Genomic DNA, 22,995 nt, shown 5'->3' on the forward strand with positions numbered 1-22,995 from the left:
CTAGATTTTGCCTCATCCTTTTTTTTTTTTTTTTTTTCAAATGCAGGTACAATACTGATATTTGTTCCCCCCTACATAGTTTTCAAAGGCCTTAAATTCACAAATATAAAATCCACTTGCATTGTGTTGTACTATTTATATTTAAAAGCAAGAGTATCAACAGCTAAGGGGGCCAGAATTTTGACTCTATTTAAGGAATATTAGAGCAGATTAGATCATTCTTATACCACTAAGTAAAAAGACATTAATACATTAGAAAGACATTAATTAATTATAGGTTTTAATTCTTCACAGCTCTGCTCACTATCCACAGCACAGGAGCGCATCTCTTACTCACATATCTTCACAGGAGGCAAGAGATCATTCTGTTGGCTTCTCCCTTCATGTGTCATTATGAACAGAAAGTTCTGGAAATGTGCACATCTGATAAAGTTACATGTCTGATTATTCTCCTTTTTCCTATGTGTGCAATGAAAAAATGGGAAGCTAATGTCTAGTTGATGGCTAAGAAATCTATCTGAGTGTGTCACTGCTATAGACAGGAGTACCAAAACACATAAGAAATGCAGACACAGACATACATACAAACAATCCCCTCACTAAAAAATGCAACACAAATAATTCTGCTGCCAAAATTTTCATATGATTATTCACACAACTGTAATTGTACAAGCTAGGAATTGAATCCTATTTTGCCTATTCCAAGCCCATTGTGTTTTTCATACATGAAACTTTCACAGACGCAAATTGAGGTGTCCCTGGTCCTAGCACAGGCAATTGCTAGATAAATCTGTGGTCCCCTCAACAATTGCATTTGAAGATAATTAATGGCTTACATCCATGATCTACTTATGTCCAGAGTCACTTTGAGATGTTTTAATGCAGTTAAAGGTAAAAGTATTTATGAGACTCTGAAAATCCAAATTGATATAATAACGGGCTAATGATAATTGGTATAATAATTGGCTGGTATAAAAACAACATTTGTTCCCTTATTAACTAATCTTGCTTCCCTAAGGTAATAATAGTTCTGTAGAGCATTAATAATCAATGGAAGAAAAGAGATTGTATGAGTCCCTGTACACAACACACCACAAAAGAAACAATACTGACCTTGAAGTTAGGAGCTCTGAGTCTGAATCATAACTCAGGGCAGCCCCATTTCCCAACCTGTTTAATGCTAGAGATGAACAAAACCAGAGACTCTCTAAGGCCATTACAACTATAATCTATACTAATAATAGAGGAATATGCAAATTGACCAGGACTCCATCACAATAATGACCAAACAGCAGCAGGCTGCATGGGGCTGGGCTGAGGAGACACCCCCCTCCCAATGCATGAATATATATATATATATATATATATATATATATATATATATATATATGCCTAATATGCTGTGTCCAACTGTTTCAACCAGTCACACTCACCACCAGGGGGCAGACACTCTAACTGGTAGGTTAGCTTGCTGCTGGGATCCAGCCAATCAATTGGGACTGAATGGCCCTTGAGCCAACCTCCTGGGATCCCTCCCCAGCCTCTAAAATTGATTTTCTTTCAATGTGCACAAATCTGTGCACTGGGCCTCTAGTATTAAATAATGGCATGTCCCAAAGTGTCAAAAGAGGTATATTAGTGAAGATCATTTTGAGCCTTGCTCTGTTAGGACATCTTCAGGTTTATTTTCTCATTTGCATGAACCATGTTTATTCTTTCTAGAGATGCCTATGTTAGTCTGTCAATCAGAGATTGCATTTAGTTCTATGCCACAGATTTCTGAACACCAAAGCTTAGGAAAGTAAGGTTATCCAAGATGTCAGGGGAGGCTGTCTAGAGCTAATGAAGAAGATTCACAATATCCTTGGTGTTTTTAGCTCTTCTATCTTTCTGCTCAACTATTCATAGTGGGTTTTCATACTCCTGGGAGCTGTACAATAGCAAGCTGGATGTTTCACCATCAACTTCCTTTCACCTACCCATAGAAAAAAGAAAGCTATGAAAAGGAGGAGTGATTCCTTAAATAAAAATGGGCACATTCCCAAGAATCTCCCAGCAAAATTCCTCTTAGGACTCATTGGCCAGAGCCATGTCACACTGCCTTTTCTATCCACTAGGAAGAATGGAAAATATAGTCTCTTAGCTGTTCACTGTACTATTGCCAAATAAACTCACCATCATTTTGGTGAAAGACAGAGAGGCCAGATAGAGAGAGGTAAATTATCTGTTTACAATTAATGTTGAATTTGCAAGATAATTTCTTGAGGAGCTGGGTTTTCATCTTCATGGGAACTGTACAATAGCAAGCTGGATGATTCACCATCAGTTTCCTTTCCTCTTCCCATAGTCAAAATAATGATAATTTATTTGCATACTTCAAGTAACTACGTAGTTATGAGCTTATTTAAAGATCTAGCTGAAAATATTTAAAAAATTGTGAAATGGCATGTTTAAGACTTGATAAGATGTCTTCCTAAGTATTTTCTTAAATCAGACAGTGAGAGTGGATATAGAACCATTTTACTATCACTTTGCACATATTGTTAAAATACATTATTTGGAAGAATTTTATATTTCATCTTTAAACCTCTACACACAGTACCTATATTATATCAAGTTTCAATGGCATTTAAAAAAAATGTTCATCAATGTATTTCTATAATTTTGGCTAGCAATTAATTTTGAGCACAAAAGATAATTGTTTCTGGGAAATAAATCAAAGCTGAGTTTGTGTCTTATTACAACTAATTTAATCCACTGAAGCTGGAGAATGATTATAAACTCTGAACAGGAGTTGTTTTAAATAATTCATTTTTCCCACCCAGAGTGCTAGTTTTCAGTCTACTATTTCCACAACCAGCAGAAAGCTTCCTTCTTACCAGCTGGAAAACCCTACACTTGCTTCCTCAGCAAGTGCTTAGTGAATTTGCTCTCTGATATTTCCTTAGAGAAAAGCAATTGCTTGCATATCTTGGCTATTGTAAAAAAAAAAAAAAAAATGCTGCAGTGAAAATAGGAGTGCATGTATCTTTTCGAAATAGTGTTTGGTGTTTCTTTGGATATATACCCAGAAGTGGAATCGCTGGGGTGTAAGGCAGTTCTAGTTTTAATTTTTTAAGGAACTTTCATACTGTCTTCCATAGTGGCTGCACCAATCAGCACTCCCACCAACAGTGTTTCCTTTTCTCCACATACTTACCAGCACTTGTTATCAGTTGATTTATTGATAATAGCCATTCCAACAGGTATGAAGTGATATCTCATTGTGTTTTTAATTTACATTTCTTTGATGATTAGTGATGTTGAGCATCTTTTCATAAGTCTATTGTCCATCTGTATGTTCCCTTCGGAGAAGTCTATATTCAGGAACCCCATCCATTTTTTAATTGGACTATTTGATTTTTTTAATTTTATTGAGTTATATGAGTACTTTTTAAATGTTGGATATTAACCCCTTATCAGATGTATTATTGGCAAATAACCAAGTCTTCTTTAAGGAAATCATATGGTGTCAAGGAATTTAATAGTTCAATCCCTAACGCATGAATATATGCAACATGGAGAACACAAGACTAATATAGCCCTTTTCTCCTATCCAGATTTTCAAAATCTTTGTGCCTCACAGTGTTCAAATGAAACAGCATTACTCTTTCTTCACAACTGTCCTTTCCAAACATCTTTAGTGTGCCTAGTTTCCCTCAGCTTCTTATTTAAAATCTAAGATGAATTACTTACAAGTAGAGTTCTCCAGTCCCTTCAGTAACTAAAATGCACAATCTTACTCAAGAATCAAAACTCAGTTGTCAATGACAGTGAACACATTTTCTTTTCCTCATTTGAGTCTGCTTTAGACAGAACACCTGTCTAAAAAGGGAAGAAGAAAGAAATGTTCTCTCTCTCTCTCTCTCTCTCTCTCTCTCTCTCTCTCTCACTCCCTCCCTCCCTCTTTCAATATGTCCTTTGCTAGCTTTCTAAGAGGGATTTTTTATTCTTGCTGAGCTAAGGGTAGGGATGAGAAGAGCTGAGGAGCAGAAAATGTCTTCCTTCATTGGTACTTTCCCAACTTGATGTCAGGAGTTGGATGCCCTGTGGTTGCATCATGAGATTCATTGGCTGTGATTCCCTTAAAATTCTAATGCACTTACTCAGCTGGTTGCTCTTGAATCCTCCTTTCCCTGATCCCTGAGTGTCTTGAGAAAGTCTCCAGCTTCAAGGTCTCCTTGTTTCTCCTGATATCCTTTTGGAACAAGCTCTAAGACCACCCACCTGTAGTTTCTTTCACATGGCTTACATGTAAGACAGGCCATCCCAATACCACCTATTTTTCCTGTATAGTTGTAGCAGACAGACTCTAGGCAGGCTCTCAGGATTCCTGCCTCCTAGAAGTCATGTCTTTTGTGATTGCCTCCCTTGGGTATAGGCAAGACCAGTGGCTTGCTTTAAATCAGTAGAATAAGGCAAAGGTGCCAGGCTGTATTTGACTATAAGTGTGTGGTTAAATAGTTGAGTGTAGAAGGTTGTAGCATCTGTCTCTTTCTCCTCCTTGCTGGCTTAGAGGAAGCAAGCAGCTATTTAGGGGCCTCTATGTGGCAAGGAACTGTGAACAGCATTTAGGAATTGAGAGTGGCCTTTAGTCAACAGCCTACAAAGACCTCCAATAAACACTAGCGAGAAAATGGGGCCTGTTGTATCATAATCCAATTCTTACAACTACTAAGAATTGGATTACGATAACAACAGTGGGAGCTTGAAAGTGACTCTTTCCATAGTCAAGCCTCAGTTGACACCCTGCCAGCACTTTGATTTCAGCATTGTGTGATCCTGAAGCAAACAATGCAATCAAGCCATGTCCAGACTGCTGACCCATAGATACTAAAATAATAAAGGTGTGTTGTTTTAAACCTCTAAGGTTATGATAATACATTACTCAGCAATAAATAAATACACTGGCCATCAGTGTCCAAAGCCCCAGTCTTAGCCTTTTTGGATTCCTCTGAGTATGTTAGACTCAAATCTACTGCCTTCTCCAAACTGAGAATCTATTTACAATAAGATCTCCACATTGTCCCATTAAATCCTGTCTCTCTGAGCTTAAAGAAAAGGGGGAAAGGCCCACTTCCTCCCACTCTCATACGAAAATTAATTTTTATTTATTTATTTACTTTATTCTTGATTACAGAAGTCTCCCATTCCCTCCCCCTCCTTTCCCAGCCCCTACCCACTCACCCAGGTCTTCACCACCCTATTGCTGGTGTCCATGGGCTATGCATGGAAATATTTAAGTTCTTTGATTTATCTCTTATCCCTCCAACCCCACATTGAAGTATGTCAGTCTGTTCCATGACTCTCTGCTTCGGGTCTTATTTTTTTTTTTTTGGTCAATTCATTTTGTTCATTAGATTCGTCAAATAAGTGAGATCATGTGATATTTGTCTTTCTCCAATTGGCTTATTTCACTTAGCATAATAATGAAATTCTCCAGCAAAGTTTTCAAGCAATCTTCTGTTTCTAATAAAATTCTCTTAGTCCCATCTAAATCTTTAAATTTCTTCTGTTCAAAGGCTGGTTGAGAAAGCCATTGGGCTCTTTTGTAATTTGTTCTTGGGTGAATGGCATTTCATTTTGTAAATTGGAAACAATGGTCATCTACCAGGCAAGTCAAGATTAGTGATGTTGTCCAGGGGGGTGATAGTAGTGGTCCCTCCAGGTGCAGGCAATAAGGGGGAGCATTGCCTATAGAAAATTTTAAAGCAACACCAAAACTGCCATCTGTCTTTATCACCTAAGTGTAAAGCAATTCTAAACAATATTGACAATAAAATTCTCCAATCTAAAAATGGCCTGGCCCTAACTGGTTTGGCTTGGTGGATAGAATGTCGGCCTGCGCTGATAGGTCCCAGGTTCTATTCTGGTCAAGGGCATGTACCTTGGTTGCGGGCAGATCCCCAGTAGGGAGTGTGCGGGAGGCAGCTGATTCATGTTTCTCTCTCATCAATGTTTCTAACTCTCTATCCCTCTCCCTTCCTCTCTGTAAAAAAATCAATAAAATATATGTTTAAATAAATAAATAAATAAAATTTTAAAAAATAACAAATGGCCTGTTCCTGGCCCAGATTCCTCCCACTGTCTCCTTCCCTCCCTTCCCCGCCCGCCCCCCCCCCCCCCCCCCCCCCGGCCTTGTGTTATCTATTCTCTTTGGGTCTCAGATGAAACTGAGAAGTCTCCTGCTTACTTAAGTCCTATTACCTCCAAATGGACAGCTTAGCCTCTAACCTTTACAATGCCCTCTGCCCTTCCTCAGGACACTTTGCTACCATCTGCTGGGCAGTTGTAAAAAGTACACAAATCCATGATAGTTGTAAAAATGAATGGAACGTCTTTGATTTATGTATAGTGTTCTAGTGGTGCACTCATTTGTGTGCGCGGACATGTGTGTGTGTGTGTGCACATGTGTACATGCAACTTTAAGAAAGCAGATTGAATATTCAGCATTATCTAAGACATAAAGAATTAAGATGCAAAATTTCCACCATCTATTCATTTTCTTTTGATCTAGCAGGAGTGGTACCAGAAAGACACTTGAGTAGGCCTATAGGGGCAGAGAGGAAGGGTTGGGCTCTTTGGGGAAAATAAAGAAGTCAATCTCCAGATGGGTAAAATAATCAATAATTCACTTAAGTTGAAGTGTGAAGAACTTATATGAAGAAAGTTTGGTGCCCTGACCAGAATTGAACCTGGGACCCTTCAGTCCGCAAGCCGACACTCTAACCACTGAGCCAAACCTGTGTTGGCTGGATCCCAGACCTTTATGGCCAGGACCAGAAGGCCATTCAGGGGACCCAGATGAGAACCCATTGCCTATCACTTTATTGGACTCTAAATATCCAGCCTAGTCCAGACCACCATTTCATCATCCCCAGGCCCTTCCCCTGACCCAAACTTCCCACCTGGGCCCATAGCACCCCCTAGTGACCACACCTCCCTCTAAGCACCCAGATCTACATCAGGGGCTCAGAACTACATCCGGGTCCCAGACCAACATAGTGGGGCCGAGAATGCCAAACCAGGGTGCAAGCCACAAAAAACAAACAAAAAAAAAAAAAAACAACCTAACACAGTGTTGTATCAGAGGAATAGATCTCCATACGGAACCCAGGCCACTATTCCGTAATCCAAAATTCCGTTGAGATACCAGACTGCCCACCACAACGCAGAACTTTCTCCTTGGCCCATACCGCTCTCCCAGGACCCAGAACTCAATCCGGGTCACAAACCATTTTTTTTTTTTTTAATTCACAGAGAAGTAGAGAGTGAGATAGAGTTAGAAGTATCCATGAGAAACATGGTTCAGCTGCCTCCTGCACACCCCCAACTGGGGATGTGCTCACAACCAAGGTACGTGACCCTGACCGAAATCAAACCTGGGATTCTTCAGTCTACTGGCTGTTGCTCTATCCACTGAGCCAAACCCATTAAGGCCAAGTCCCAGATCTTTATGGAGAGGACCAGAAGGCCATTCTGAGAACCCAGATAAGAACACATTGCCTATCCCTTTATTGGAGTCTAAATACCCAGGCTAGTCCAGACCACCATTTCATCATCCCAAGGTATTACTCTTGAGGCAAACCTCCCACCTGGGCCTATAGCGCCCCCTAGTGATTACACCTTCCTCCAAGCACCCAGATCTACATCCTGGGCTCAGACTTACATTCAGGTCCCAGATCATCATGGTGGGGCCAAGAATGCCAAACCGGGGCCCAGGCTACAAACACTGAACACAGTGGTGTATCAGGGGAATAGATCTCCATATGGAATCCAGACCACTATTCCATGAAGGTCAGCCTGTGGACTGAAGGGTCCCAGGTTAGATTCCAGTTAATGGCATGTACCTTGGTTGTGGGTACATCCCCAGTGTGGGGGATGCAGGAGGCAGCTGATCAATGTTTCTAACTCTCTTTCCATCTCCCTTCCTCTCTGAAAAAAAAAAAAATTCAATAAAATATATTTTTAAAAGAAAAACTTCTAGAGTTGTTACCCAAGGAATCTGACTACTACAATATGCTGCTGAAGAAGTTGGCCCTTCCTGTCACTCTGCTGTCTGGGAAGCCAGAGGTGTAGTATGTTGCCCTGAGAAACATCAACCTAATTGTCCAGAAAAGGCCTGAAATCTTAAATCAAGAAATCGTAGTCTTCTTTGTGAAGGATGATTCCATCTGTGTTAAACTAGAGAAGTTGGATATCATATCCATTTGGCATCCTAAGCCAATATTGCTCAGGTTCTGGCAGAGCTGAAGGAATGTGTCACAGAAGTGGATGCTGACTGTTAGGCCATTGGACAGTGTACTGTTAATAGGGGAAGGACATGTAATAAGAATAGGACCACAGTTGTTTAGTGATTATTCACCTTACTAACTATAGATAAGAGGTTTTCTTATGGACCCTGGGAAACTGGAGGATGTATTGCAAGAAGAAAAACATGGCTGTAAAAGATAAAGTAACCTTGAACAAGCCGGATGGGTCCATTACTCAGAAAAGAAATATATTTTAAAAGCAGGCCAAAGACAGGAGATGCTTTGACCTGGTTGCTGTGCCTGGACCCAGACCCATCTGGGAGTTTGCCTCAGGAATACCAACGATTCTCCGGTTCCAGGAACAGGCTAAGCTGTTTTGAACATCATAGAAGATTAGCCACCTTGTTATCAGACTTTGAATTCCTGAAGGCCAGCCTGCAGATCCTACACTCCCCTTCCCGTGTTACACTCCCAGCTGCACCTAGTTATTTTCCCTCACCCTAGTATAGTCAGCCAGCTGGCAGAAGAAGGGGGAGCAGGATTTTTCCAGGGCATGAAGTCTGCTTCTCACTCCATATTGCCACCAATATGAAATAAAGAGTCATAGATAATTCAACCTTGTCTCTGCTTTTTGACTCAGTAGTGTCAGGCAGCTTTGGACACATTTAGTGTCCAGTTTCACCATCAAAGCGGAGCAATCTTCGGAATGTCATGTAAACACACTGCTTGATCTCATCCAGACCAAAGTAAATTATGTGATCCAAGACCAAGAGGTGACTGTTGTCATCAGGGACATCTCCACAAGTACCCCAGCAAGTGTTAAAGCATCATGGCCACTCTACTCTGTATGAGAACTTAAATTCTCTGGATGAGCCAGGTGCTCAAGCCAGATGACTTGGATTTTGGGAGAATATGCTGGAGGAACTGACAATGTTGATAAGTTCCTAGAAAGCTTCCTGGAAGGTGTTCCTGGTGAGAGCACCCAGGGGCAGCTCACTCTGCTCACTGCCATAGTGAAGCTGTTTCTCAAGAAACAGTCAGAAACACAGGAGGTGGTACACCAGGTCTTGAGTTTGGCAACACAGGATTCTAATAGTCCTGATCTTCGAAATAGGGGCCATATTTATTGGCATATTCTCTCAAAGGACCATGTCACAGCCAAAGAAGTAGTCTTGCCTGAGAAGCGACTAGTCTCTGAGGAGACAGATCTTACTGGGTTGACTCTGCTGGATGAGCTCATCTGCCATATTGATTCTTTGGCCTCTGTGTACCTCCCAATGCTTTTGTGAAAGTAACGGAATCCATTGCAAACATTTGCCAATACGTCATGGGAGCACCAGTGCAGGTAATTTTTATAGGTAGAGCCATACTTCATAGAATGGAAATTATTTGGAAAATTTTACTTCTAAGATAATTTTCAGAAACAGTTCTTTAATAAATCAATAACAAATGTTATTGTCCCCAGTTGTCTTGCTAGGTGGTATATCAAAGAGCTCTGATTGCTGTTGCTACCCCAGACACAAACTTAGTAATTTTGATTCCCACAAGCACAGGACATGGAAACAGAAAGCTCAGGTGAGTTCTTTTGTTCCAAACTGAGTTTATTAATAGATTGTCCCATTTGATAAAGCACTGATAAAAATGAATACTCTACAGACTGTTCTTGGTATTTTGTATTACTGAATTGATGTTTCAATTCTATTATTCTTGATCAGCCCCTCACCCTCATATACAGTACATACATACACAGAGAGACAAGAAATCAAGTTAAATGATTCCAGTTTATTGTAGAAATACTGTTAATTGATATATCAAGGAGATCACAAGTACACAAATAATAAATGACAACACACTGCATTATGGGGTAAGATGGTCATGAGGCAAGAAATCAAGGCTGTATGAATAGGTATGCAGTAGACAATCTTCACAGAGAAGGTGACCTTTACATTGAAATATTTAAAAGAAAGCAATGCAGTTGTATATTCATTGTGTACTTGAAGTGAGCATGTGATAAAAGACAGGAAGGGACAGGACAACTATCAAAATGGTCTTGAGACAAAAAAATATGTTGTGTACATAGAAAATATAGTCAACAATGTGGTTAAAATATTAATCAAGTGGGAGAAAAAGCATTATAAAATCTTATACAAGTGTAACAATAGACTGGATCCATTTCAATAGGTCCTGGTAGACCAGGCTTAGTATTTTTATATGAATACATATGCCATAAGTGATGTGATGTGATCAATACCTATGAAGAAACAGCTTAGCAAGCTACACAGTGAAAGGATATATTTTTATTCTGCTGTCAAATTTTGAGGGGGGAAAATTACTTTGGGAAAATGGAAATAGAAAACCTTAGGTCCTAAAATTAGTCATACCAAGTCAATTGCTCATTGTGTGGTTATGTGATCACTTTCATAGTCTGAGAAATTCACTTCTAATTGTCCCTTTTTAATTTTGGTATCCTAAACACATAAGATATAATTAATTATTTTATTAATGAATTGTGACTAATACCTCCACACTGATTTTTCAGTACCTCCATAGGACACTTCTACTTAGGCTAAAGATTTAAATTCCTTTTTCCTTCTCTTAATAATAAAAACATCAATGGCAACAACATTATTTTGCTAATTTTTCTTCACTACTCTGCATTCACAATCCACTCTATTATTTCTCACACCACATATATCCCAATTCCCTTTAAATGCCTCTGCAAATGTTTTATTGATTTCCTTATCACCATACCCAGTTCTGAATTTCTCTGAACCTTTGCCACTGGTATTTTCTCTGCCCCCTCTCCCTTCCTTAGCTGGAGTTGATTTATCTCTGCAGACTTTTCTCTTGCCAAACTTGCAGATATCATCTCTGATCAGTTACCATTTCCTTCTTTGTCTAATCACTCTCCATTTTGGGCTATCCACTATCTACTATTTCACAATGCACTTTTCTGAACAACTCTTATATTTTCCATCCTAATTTTTTTTTTCCTTCTACTTTCCCCCTGGTTATAGGCATATAAAGGTTAAGTTGGCTTTGCTTTTATTTCAAAATAATTCTCTTTGAGTGTTAATCTGCTTCACCAAATAATGAGCTCTCTTATAATGACAAGAATCTCCATCACCACATTTCCTTTTTACCAGTGCTCTGTGGTGGGTGCTGTCAGACCTTCTCTAGTTGCATTTCTTTTGGCCCCCCAAAAAATGACCATCTAAAATGAATCTTAATCTAGGCCTAACTGGACTCCTTCCCATTAATGCATAAATCACTTCTTGTCATTTCTTTCAACATTCCCAGGTGTTCTCCTTTGATCTTAGAATCAAACACTTAACGTATTACTTACCCAATTGCTTGTCTAAATTTATCCTTTTATTCAACTTGTTAATAAGACCGGTTAGTATTTCTCTCCATGTTTTAGATATGACCATTTCTCTTCATGCCCACTTATTTTATTTTAGCTAAGATCTTCATTAATTTACTCATCTTTCATTTTGAATCCTTAGATATGTCCTATTCTCTCATCAGATACTAACTTCATTAAACTCCCCACTGCCCACTGCAAATATTAGTGAGTATTTTGTCCATGAATGCACTGATAATTCAGACAATATACTGATCTTTAGGAGACTTTGAATCTTAGGGAAAAATATATTATGAATGTAAAATATTTGCATTTAGAAAATTATATATAGTGTAAGTTGTGTGTGTGCATGTGTGTGTGTGTGTGTGTGTGTGTGTGTGTGTGTGTGTTTGGTTTGAAAAAGTCATCATCTCGAGAGAGGAGCAATCTTGGCTGAAATTCTTAAGGAATGAAGTGGGACTTATGATAGGCATTAAAGAAGGGAGGAATTTAAGTAAGTACAGAAGAGAGGGCAGAACATTTCAAGCCAGGGTGCTGATGTGAAGTGGTCAAGCACAAACCACATTAAAGAGAAAGTTGAAGTGGGATCAGAGAGTAAGGCTTTTGAAGTTACAATAAAATAGACTTATGTTTTAAATCTTTGGATATTATTAAGATTTGGAGATTGCTTAGAGGTATATATAAATTAGGTAATTTATATAATAATATATTTAGGGCATTTTAAAGATAGAGCACATATGTGTATGTGTGTATTCTCACAATAGACATTTAGTGCTGGCAGGTAAATTATGCCTAATCTTAATTTTACAGATAAGGAAACCCATATTGAGTAAATTATTTGCTGCAACTCATTCAACTAGTAAGCAGTCAGCCTGGGATTCCAATATAGACTCCCTTCGTTTCATAAGCTCAATGATCTTTCTAATATATTGTAATATGCTTCTCCATATAATAAGCAGGAAGTATCCATTGTTAACATGATATGAATCCACCAAAATATTTAACACATGATTTCAGAATTTCTATTCAAATTTCTGACTATCTTCCTAAGTCTATGCTTAATATCTACCAATTTGGTCTCCTTATTGCCTCCAAATTCACTTCAGAATCATTTCTTTCTCCTTATCTACTCTATCTCTGGCCTGGCCTGGTGGGATATTTTCCCTGCATCTACACCCATCCACTCCATTAATATACACTCAGCACCCACTATGGGTGAAATACTGGGATACACAATGTAAAAGAGTCAAGTGTGGAAAAGTTACAACACTTAATTAGTTCTTAGGATATGTTTGCTGAATGGTGCTTATAATCTAGTGGGAGACGTCTATCATGCCCATCACTTCTGTGAATTCTAAAAAAGGTTGAAAACTACATAAAACTGTTAAAGTTTTACTCAACTCTCGACCAGCCTTCCTCTTGTTTTTCCTATTTGCACAGTTAAAGGCACACAGTAAATGCTTATTGCATGTTGATTTCCCAGAAGAGATGGGTGTGAAGAAAACAAGAAAAATATGAATCAATCATATTGACAAACTGTGCAAGAGGGATACTTAGATGTACAGAAATAGAATATTACCATGTGGAAAATAAATCACAATGTAAAATTGGTGGATCCTAGAGAGATCTGAAATTTTGCCAGTATCCCCATAAACAAAGATCTTAGTTTTCTATATCCTTTGCTATGGGTGAGAATGTTCTGAATGTGCTTCTTATGTGTCAGTGGGAGATGTCTCCACTCTGTCTTCCAATTCACTGTAAATTGGTGAATATATGTTTAATTCTTCATAGAGACGATCTTCTGGAATCTGGTGAGGAAAAAAGTATTCAGTATCAATCACCAAGAAGACTTGTTTAAGAGATGTTGATCATCTTTTTTGTCTTTCTGGATCTTATATTCTTTCTCACACTCTCCCATTATATTCCCTCCATCTTCAACAAACTAAGCCAGATTGATGGGCCCAAAATAAATTATGTCAGCCAATGACAAGTTGGTGAGTGTGTCTGAAATTTGGTATATCTACTATCTTAATTGTCTTTGGAGGAAAGTGATCAAAACAAGGCAGCCACTCTTGAATGCTTCAGGCAAGTGGACAGATGGGCAAGTGGAGATAGTATGTTTCATCTGGAAGATCTAAGTAAGTGTATATGCATCAAGTATTAGCAATTCTTTTTCTTACATCCAAGGTGCAATGGGTGAGTAAGACAAGAGGAAATGCAGGTGATAGATGTAAATTAAGGAGAAAAAAACACAGGTTTCAGAGCAAGTGGTAAGAGTAAAGCCAAAGAAAAAAGACAGAAGGGGAACAAATATAAGGGAGCTCTTCTGGGACAGAAAATAAACCCAGTTGTGTGAGTGGTTCCATCATATGCTACCTGCATATTCATTTCATGCCTAATACATTTCAAAGCATCTGCATTTCCTAAAACAATGAAGGTTCAATCTTCCTAACCCTCAGTCACAGAGCTATACTGATATTTATGCTACTTAGGAGTGGGAAATGTAATTTGAAACATGAGATTTGGAAACAAAAACATTGAAACTTGGAAAAATACTTTCTTTTTTTCTTTCATATATATATTTTTTTATTTCAGAAAGGAAAAGAGAGAGAGAGAGAGAGAGAGAGAGAGAGAGAGAGAGAGAGAGATCAATGATGAGAGAGAAGCATTAATTGGCTGCCTCCTGCACACTGCAGGCCCCACACTGAGGATCAAGCCTGCAACCAGGGCATATACCTAACTTGAAATCAAATTATGACCTCCTGATTTATAGGTCAATACTCAACCACTGAGCCATGTCAGCTAGGCCAAGAAATACTTTATTGGAAGAAATGTTTCAGGAAATTTAGGCCATATATGTTTTAGGGAATAAGCTCAAATTCTTTAGCCTGTCATGCAGGATTTAGTATCAAGTCTCTGCCTACCTGGTTTTCTTTGAGTAGTTCTCCAATTCTGTAGGCTATGAGTAACACAGCAGCCCCAAACCCCAAAATGGTAAGAAACAGGATCATCGCCACAACTTCCTGTTGAACAATAACCAAAGACAGAATGGGCCACAAGTTAGGTGTCCCAAGGTACATTCCCTTATAGCAGCTCCTGTTTTCATCACACTCACATGATCAGTCCCTATAGAATTGTACACATACACACACACACACACACACACACACACACACACACACACACACGAAAACCAGGAGATGGTTACTTGAGGCAGTTGAATCCAACCTTATAGAATTGAGCTGGGGATGAGGGGAAGAGGTGATCAGCATCTCTGTGCACGAACCTACAGAATACCACATTATGTGACAGAGGTTGCAAAAAAGGTTTGTGTTTATGAAAAAAGGCAATGGGGGCTTCTTTACTTAGATTAGGATCAAGAAATACATACTGTGGAAAAAAAGGCCGCCATACAGAAGTCATCCTCATAAGCTTGCTGGCAAACATCGATATAAGTCAAACTGCCCTTTAGGTTGGTGACCAGGATAAAGATTCCTGTTCCTGCAGCTATGACGCTGACCAAATTTGCTCCCAGGCTTCCTTGCACCTGATAATGAAAACACTTAGACTTGTTCCTGCACCTGCCAGTGCATCAACATTTCAGGGTTGGATGTATACAGTAAATTCTGCATGTATACAAAATAGAGATTAAAAGAGGAGCTCTTGAAAATGTATTTGTTTAATAAGGATTTATAACTTTCTTGCTAGGACCCCATTCAGGAAGACCCACATGGGCACACAGAGTCTCTCCTCAAATAGTCTCCTTAATTGGAAACAAATCATTTATATGATCATATGTCTATACTTACAAGGATGAGGGTGGTATAAGGATATTTTCTAAACAAGTGGCAACATTTTAAACACTTCGTAGTTTAAAAATGACACAACTGATATTTTAATGATTATAACCAAAACAAAATAGAGTGGGGGTGGGGGAGTCATATATCCACATTATCTCATACCATCAGAGATGATGGCATGTCTCCCTCAAGACTCCTAAAATTCAACTTTTCTTACCTTCTCAAGGAATTGCAACTCACCAGATATGCTGCATTTTTCTTTTCAGACATAATTGACAAAAATCCTGAAATAGCAAACTGTCCAAAGGAAGAGAGGAAACACAGTGAGTCTATGCCCTTCTCTATGTCCCTTTCACTCCCTCCTCCAAATACAGGCTCAAGTTGTGGATATTCTACAAAGTTAACCTTTCAGGTTTGCCATGAGCTCACTCTTTTCTTATTCTTATTTCCTAAGGAGTGCTTCACAAAGTTAATGTACTCATGAATCAAGTGAGGGTCTTGTTAAAATGCAGATTGTTATTTAGTAGGTCCTGGAAGGGGCTTGAGGTTCTTCCTTTGTTCCAGCAGGCTGCCTGACTGATGCTAAGATTGACAGGTTATGGGTCACCTTTGGAGTAGCAAGGTCTAGCAATACCTGCTCCATGATTATGCCATAACTTTGTAACTATTTATTGTGTGAGAACCTTTTATATTAGACTGTCAGCGCATTTGAGCAAGAAATGTACTTGTGGCATATCTCTAGAGACTGGCATATATCATCTAGACACTTAGTAATTATGAGAATGTACATGATGAAAATATTAATGCATAAGTTCAAAACAATCTCAAATATTCAGATTATTTGATGCATTGAGAGACACTAATAAGCTAAGTGTTTGGAATGAAAGGATAATAGAGAGAAGTTTCAAATAAAATATGGCCAAAGTTCAAGGAGAGTTCTGATCTAGTCCTAAGTCTTTAACTGAGTGTCAAACCAATGTGATTTTTTTTATTGATTAAGGAATTACATCTCTGTCATTATTCCCCCTATTTCTCCCCCGTCTCTGCTCATGCCCTCACCCCTCTTGTGTCCTCGTTCATTGGTTATGCTTATATGCATGGATACAAACAAGTCCTTTGGTTGATCTCTCTCCTTCCCCCGCTCTGCCCCCAATGTGATGTTTTATAGACTTAAAATATATCCTGTGAATGAGGTGTAGATACAAAAAATGACATGAATTAATTGAAAATAATTAATGCTGAGTGGAGGAAGCCAAACAGTAAAGAGAACATGCTGTATGATATTCCATTTATATAAATCTCTAGAAAATGCAAACTAATCTATAGTGACAGAAAACAGATGAATGAGTGAATGAGTGCTTGAGGACGGGAAGACAGAAAATATAAGAAAGGAGGGACTGCTACGGAACACAAGGAAACTTTTGGAGGTAATGGATACATTCATTATATTGATGTGATAATGTTTTCATATGTATGTGTGCATGTGTGAAAATTATCAAGTATACACCTTATATATGTGCAATTTATTGTATGTCAATTATAACTCAATAAAGCTAGGTATGTTTGTAATCTCATTCAGTCATCTAGTTTCTAAATAGTAAAATGGTTAAAAGAGATTCCATGAGAAAGCACCTGAAGATTTTTCTAGGGCATGAGAGAAGTTCATCATATGCCTTTGACCTTGTGCTCCTCACCTAAGCAGTCTCTTTTCCTTTCCTTTATTAAAATAACTTTACTGATGAGAGTGTTAGGGACATTTCTCTGGAATTGGATTCCAAACATTTAGGTTCTATTTTTATTGGCTAAATTTCCCTTGAACAATTCATTTAACTTTTATTAATCTCAGGTTTCTCATGTAATAAAAGTGTGTTAAACCTGAAATGTTTAACCCATGGAGTTTTATAAAATGAAAATATATTTTTTAAAATATAGATACAAATACATAATTTAAATATATTATATCTGAATACTAGAAATAAATATATCTAATCTGAATAAGAGAAAAGCTATGTGCAGTGTTATTTCAGAAAAAATTATAAGAATATACTCACAATTACTGCTCCCCACAATGGGTAGCCTATTTTAAATGATGAAAAAAACTCTTTCTCAAAATCTGAAATCTTGAACACGAAGTAGACAATTGTTCCAAAATAAAGACATATGAAACCAATCAGAATTTGTGTTACCTGTAGAAAAACGCATAACTCTTATGGAATAAGAAGATATTTCCCAAAGAGTGTATCAATTTCCTTACCATTAAGGCCAAGTGTGGGAAATTGCTTTGGTGTCTTAGGCAATCCTGAGAAAGGATCCACATGTGCTATCTTCCAGGATCCTCTGACCACTCTAAGAATTGTTACAAGCATGACCTAATGCAGGAATGGCCAATATGATTCTCATCACATTTACTTAGCTAGACATGTTGGACATCAATAACTGTCCTTTCCATCTAAGAGAAGATAAAGATTATAAATTCTTCAGAGCAAGGTATTACATTAGCCACCAGAAATTGTCCAGACTTGGCAAATCCTATTTGCCATTCTCATTCTAATATTCATGAGGAAATGCTTCTTTCTACTCAACAGGATCCAGTTGGTGTCAACTCAACTACTGGATTCTTTACTCCTCACGAATTCTACTGGGAAAACTGTTGATGCAACCTAATGTTCTTTTCTAGAACCAGTCCTTATTTTAATTGAGGTTGAAAAAAAGCTCACTTACGCCTAGGAATTCCAGCTCCCTCTTCAAAAATGTCAGCCATGTCTGGCGTGGTGGTGGGGCAGCCTTCTCCGGTAGGGTGCTATCACGAAAAGGTGCTTCTGAAAGTTCAATTTCAGGCACACTGTGAAGTTTAAACAGAAATTTAGTAATGGGAAGATTTTCTATCTTTCTATGTTCAGTTTTGAACTCACAAAAATGAGAGTTTTCATTGCTTACTTTTTCAAAACAGTCTTGCAATTAAAATTTTTATTGCAATGAATAAAAAACTGAGGTTCAAAGCGTCCAAGTAACTGATCAAAATCAATATCTAATCAGTGATTAGAGAAGACAAAGTGAAATGAAAACTGTGCCAAGTCTTTTTATTAATCCAAGAATTAAACCAAGTTCTTTCCCATTAATCTGTGCTGACGAGTGAAAATAAAAGTGATCAAACATGTTTACTTATGCATATTTCAGTCCTTTTAATGTGGAAGTGTGTGTGACTATATTTTGTCACTGGCACACCCAATTTCATGTGTGCAAAGAAATGGCTTTGAAAGATTAGTTGAATTTCTAATCCTGTTTTCATCCTAAGAGGAGATTAACTGGAAATACTGTCTCTTTTAAAGATTTGGAATATGCCTAACATTTCACAATCGAACATTAATTCTCAAAGTTCTGTTTTCAGCCTCTCCCGAAACTGTTTAAAGTTTTAACATGTGTTCATGTTTGCTATTCAAAAGAAACCTAAATTATCCACCTCTAATGGCCTTCACTCCAAGAACATTTCCCCTCTAAACAGTGAGACAGAATCCCACAGCTTACTGTTAACAAAGACTACCCAGAAAGAAGCCCAGGGTCATTTCGTTTTTAAAAGCATCTGTCCTTTAGCACACATCAGACGCAGAGGCTAGAAATCTATATTGATAGAACAAACTCCCCTACCTCATTCCTAGAATGTGAACCTCTATTGTTAGAAAACTTTTATTCCCAGTTCACAAGCTGAGTAAAGACCTTCCTTCCATCAACCAGAGAGAACTACTGGTAAGGTATAGCAATACATTAATTAAACCAGATAGGTCCGTAACTGAGTCTATCAGTTGACATCTGCCCACCATTGTGACTATTTCTGTCTGGATCACTAAATAATTGAGCATATAAAAAACTAACAATGAAATTGTATACATATAGGCATAACCGTTGGACACAGACAATGGGGTGGTGAGGACCTGGGGAGGAGGATGGGAGGATAGGAACAGGCTAGAAGAGGTTAATGGGGGAGGGGAAGAAGAGAAGGAGGAACTATTTAATACTGTACTTTCAACAATAAAGAGAAAAAACAGAAATAGTTCAAAAGATAGGTAACCTAGATTTACTTAACAGAAAATTAAAAAAATAATAATAACCTGTGCCTACCTGGAGGAATCTTGTGGATTTGGGAGAGCAAGATCTGCTCTGCTTCTATTTTCCGAGTCCATTTTTTAAATTATTAATTGAGCTATCCAGTGATGAAGAATATTGTTAATGACAGACAAGCCTTGGTGGGCTTCCTCTCAGGGTGTGCTCTGGGTGGACAGTTAAAAGGGATTGGCTCGTTACATTGATGATTATCTTTCTAGTGAAGACATTTGTCAGGCAGATAAATTTACTGGCTGATTAAGATTAACAGGGTTTCTCTTGCTATTTTGAAAAGAAAAATTGAGTAGTCTACTGAGACTGCTGTAAAATAACTCTTCCTGCGACCAGCAGGATTCACAGACCCTAAAAACTAAACAGTTTAATGCTGATTGAGAAGGTGAGAAAAAAAACTACAGAACAGAGAGAGCTGTCCTTCTCTACTTGCATCCCAGTTCAGCCATTTCTATGGCGGAAGCTCGCCCATGGTACCTTTGAAAAGCCTATCATCCCTGTTCAAATCATACTTAGATTCACGAATAGGAGTATGTTTTAGCCTCTGAATCTCTGGATTCATCTCCGACTTCAATATTTATTGTATTTCTCTCTCTTTCTCTCTTTTGGACACAATGTATCTAGCTCTGCCACAGATGGTCTCAGAAAATAAACAGGTAGAGTTCGAACTGCTGTGCACCATTCCTGACAGACTGTGAAAGCTAAGACGATTTCACGCTAAAGACTCCATTGTCCTCTAAAGTACTAAATTAATGGTCTGCTGCTTTGATTTTTGTGATGACCAGGATGGGATAGCAGAGACACTGAGGGGCATGGACTTGATGGCAAATCCTATGAGTAGGTCTCAGCAGCATTGGACTGAGCAGTATGTCACAATTAGGGTTAGAGCTACCAGTAAACAAATGTGTTTGTTCGAATTTTATAACTAGCTAGACCATAACGAACCAAATATACAGGTGAGATTCACAGACTTAGGACACTTTCATTTCAGTTTAATTATAGACATAACCTTGAATGCCTCATCAGTAAACTGTAAGATACTACAAATTGTACCTCTAATCATCTGGATTGTTTCTCTGAGGTATGATAAAATCCACATTATCCAGGAAACTAAGATAATTATATGAACAGAGGACACTAGAAGATATATGTATTAGCATGCCTTTCATAACAAAATTTATTAACTCATGTGCCATCTTCCTACTGTGTCTTCAGGAATTGGTGGACTTGAGCAATGTGTTATTATAATCCGATATTGTAAAAAGGGGGAGATGAGGACATATGTAATAACTTAATCAATAAAGAAATTTTAAAAATAAATAGGTAATATGCAAATTGACCATCACAAGATGCCGGCATCCACGCCTGCCGCTAGAGTCCCCTCAGCCCCGCCGGGGGGCCTTGGGTCCTCCTGCACCACTCCTCTGACTGAGGCCTAGGCAAGCAGGGCTAACCGAGGTGCAGGCAAGACTGGGATGGCAGCTGCCCAGCCACTCAGGGCCGGCCCAAGGTGCAGGTAACCAGGGATGGCAGAGGCTTATGCTACCAGCAGTGGCAGAAACAGAGGTGTGATGAGGGCATCACTTTCCCTTGATTGCTAGGTCACCTCCTGCCCCTGAGGGCTCCCAGGCTGTAAGAAGGGGCAGGCTGGGCTGAGTGGACCCCCGCCCCCCCAGGGTCACATGCACCAGGCCTCTAGTTAAGAAATAAACATCATTCAATTATACACTCATCTAAAAAGGACTTATTGAAGCATGTCAACTACTGCTGGTATCACTGAGCATGCAGAGATGAGTACCATGGTCCCTGTTCCTTGTCCAGCTCACAGCAGAGTAGAATGGACAAATATGATATTAACGATATAATACATCAGAGGCTGCTAATCATAGCCTCAGGAGATTCCTTTCCTCTCCTTCAGTGAAATTAAACCACCTCTGCTGGAAAAGACCTGAAGAAATGCCTGTCTATGGTATTTTCTGGGAATATATAATAGTTCATTATGTGTGCAGCAAATAATCAAAAATTAGACTTGAGATTTAGACAGGGAACAGACAGAGGATGGTCTTCAGTGTTTGGACATGATGCAATTTTGTAAGAAATTTCAATAGAACCTTGAAAAATGCAAACCTCCAAATTATTTCATATACCAATTCTCACCAGCATCTTCTTCCTACACTTTCTGAGATGTGTATAATCTTCTGCACCCAAACTATGGGTCTTTTTGCCCATGCTTCGTCATCTTTCCCAATAGTGAACATTGGAACATAAGATAAAATCGTTTTTGTTTTTTGGTCGGGGCAAATTTATCAAGGTGAATTTTGATCACATGGCTGCCTGAAAGGAAGAGATAATTGAGCTAACATTTCTTCCCCACCACATAATTTCCTCCTTCTGACAACGCATTAGCACATGCTTTTTATCCGCTCTCCATCTGGTTTCCTCTTTGACAAGCAATGGTTCTTTTCTCACTTACACATTAGATTTATTTCCCTAAACTCAAAAGAAATTTGCTTTTAGATTACATCTGAAGAATTGTTTTCTCAAGCTGAATGTTCAAATTATTTAAAATAAATATGCATGAATTGCATGTTACACATTGAAAGTGTGCCAAGAATGGGTTCCATAAATATTGTTAAGATGCCAAAGTTAAGAGAGAGGCTGAAACTGATATCAACCTCCTAATGTTCCACAGAATTGACAAAATATTGTTCACAGAACAAGAGAAGTAGTCTTAAAAGGCTAGCACTTAAAAGTCCAAACTTGAAGAGAATACCTTTGTCTCTTCATTTATATGACCTCAGAAATGCAAAGAGAAAGATTTATGCAAACTACCCAGGTATTTAATATCACTCTGTTATGTGCCAAACTCCTAACACAACACATGGCACATAGTAGGCATTCCCTGTATCAGTGGTTCTCAACTTCCTAATGCCATGACCCTTTAATAGAGTTCCTCATGTTGTGGTGACCCCCAACCATAAAACTATTTTCGTTGCTACTTCATAACTGTTATGAATCATAATATAAATATCTGTGTTTTCCGATGGTCTTAGGCGACCCCTGTGAAAGGGGTCATGACCCACAGGTTGAGAACCGCTGTCATGGGTCGCCTAAGACCATCGGAAAACACAGATATTTATATTATGATTCATAACAGTAGCAAAATTACAGTTATGAAGTACCAATTTTATAATTTTATGGTTGGGGGTCACCACAACATGAGGAACTCTATTAAAGGGTCATGGCATTAGGAAGGTTGAGAACCACTGCCCTAAATGATTGTTGAATGTATAAAAAATAAATTTTATATATACTGAGTGTCCAGATTATTATGACTACTTACCCGATCAGTACTTCGTTGGACCACCTTTTGCCTTCAATACTGTGGTGATTCTTCTTGGCATTAACTCCACAAGTTGTTGAAAACTAA

General features: G+C 38.5%; 1 protein-coding gene across 1 annotated transcript; it reads right to left on the reverse strand.

Annotated features, from left to right (window-relative positions):
- Positions 1–10,053: 10,053 nt before the first annotated feature.
- MS4A2 (membrane spanning 4-domains A2) lies at positions 10,054–20,047 on the reverse strand. The gene is made up of 7 exons (XM_084893662.1): positions 19,572–20,047; positions 18,177–18,297; positions 17,507–17,641; positions 15,696–15,752; positions 15,047–15,202; positions 14,580–14,678; positions 10,054–13,463 (listed from the first exon to the last, which is right to left on the reverse strand). Exons 1-7 carry the CDS (start codon positions 19,631–19,633, stop codon positions 13,368–13,370), a joined length of 726 nt encoding a protein of 241 aa, XP_084749788.1. The 5' UTR covers positions 19,634–20,047; the 3' UTR covers positions 10,054–13,367.
- Positions 20,048–22,995: the final 2,948 nt, after the last annotated feature.

Source organism: Pipistrellus hanaki (assembly GCF_964339955.1).
Source record: "Pipistrellus hanaki genome assembly, chromosome: 9".
In the NCBI taxonomy this organism is placed as follows: Eukaryota; Metazoa; Chordata; class Mammalia; order Chiroptera; family Vespertilionidae; genus Pipistrellus; species Pipistrellus hanaki.

Bases quoted from the DNA above. Each gene is read 5' to 3' on its own strand.
- MS4A2 (XM_084893662.1), bottom strand. From the start codon at position 19,633: ATGGACTCGGAAAATAGAAGCAGAGCAGATCTTGCTCTCCCAAATCCA. The intron at 18,298-19,571 runs GTAGGCACAGGT...TAAACTTCACAG, and splicing joins AATCCACAAGATTCCTCCAG to TGTGCCTGAAATTGAACTTT. The intron at 15,203-15,695 runs GTGAGTTGCAAT...TTTCATTATCAG, and splicing joins AGAAAAATGCAGCATATCTG to GTGCAAGGAAGCCTGGGAGC.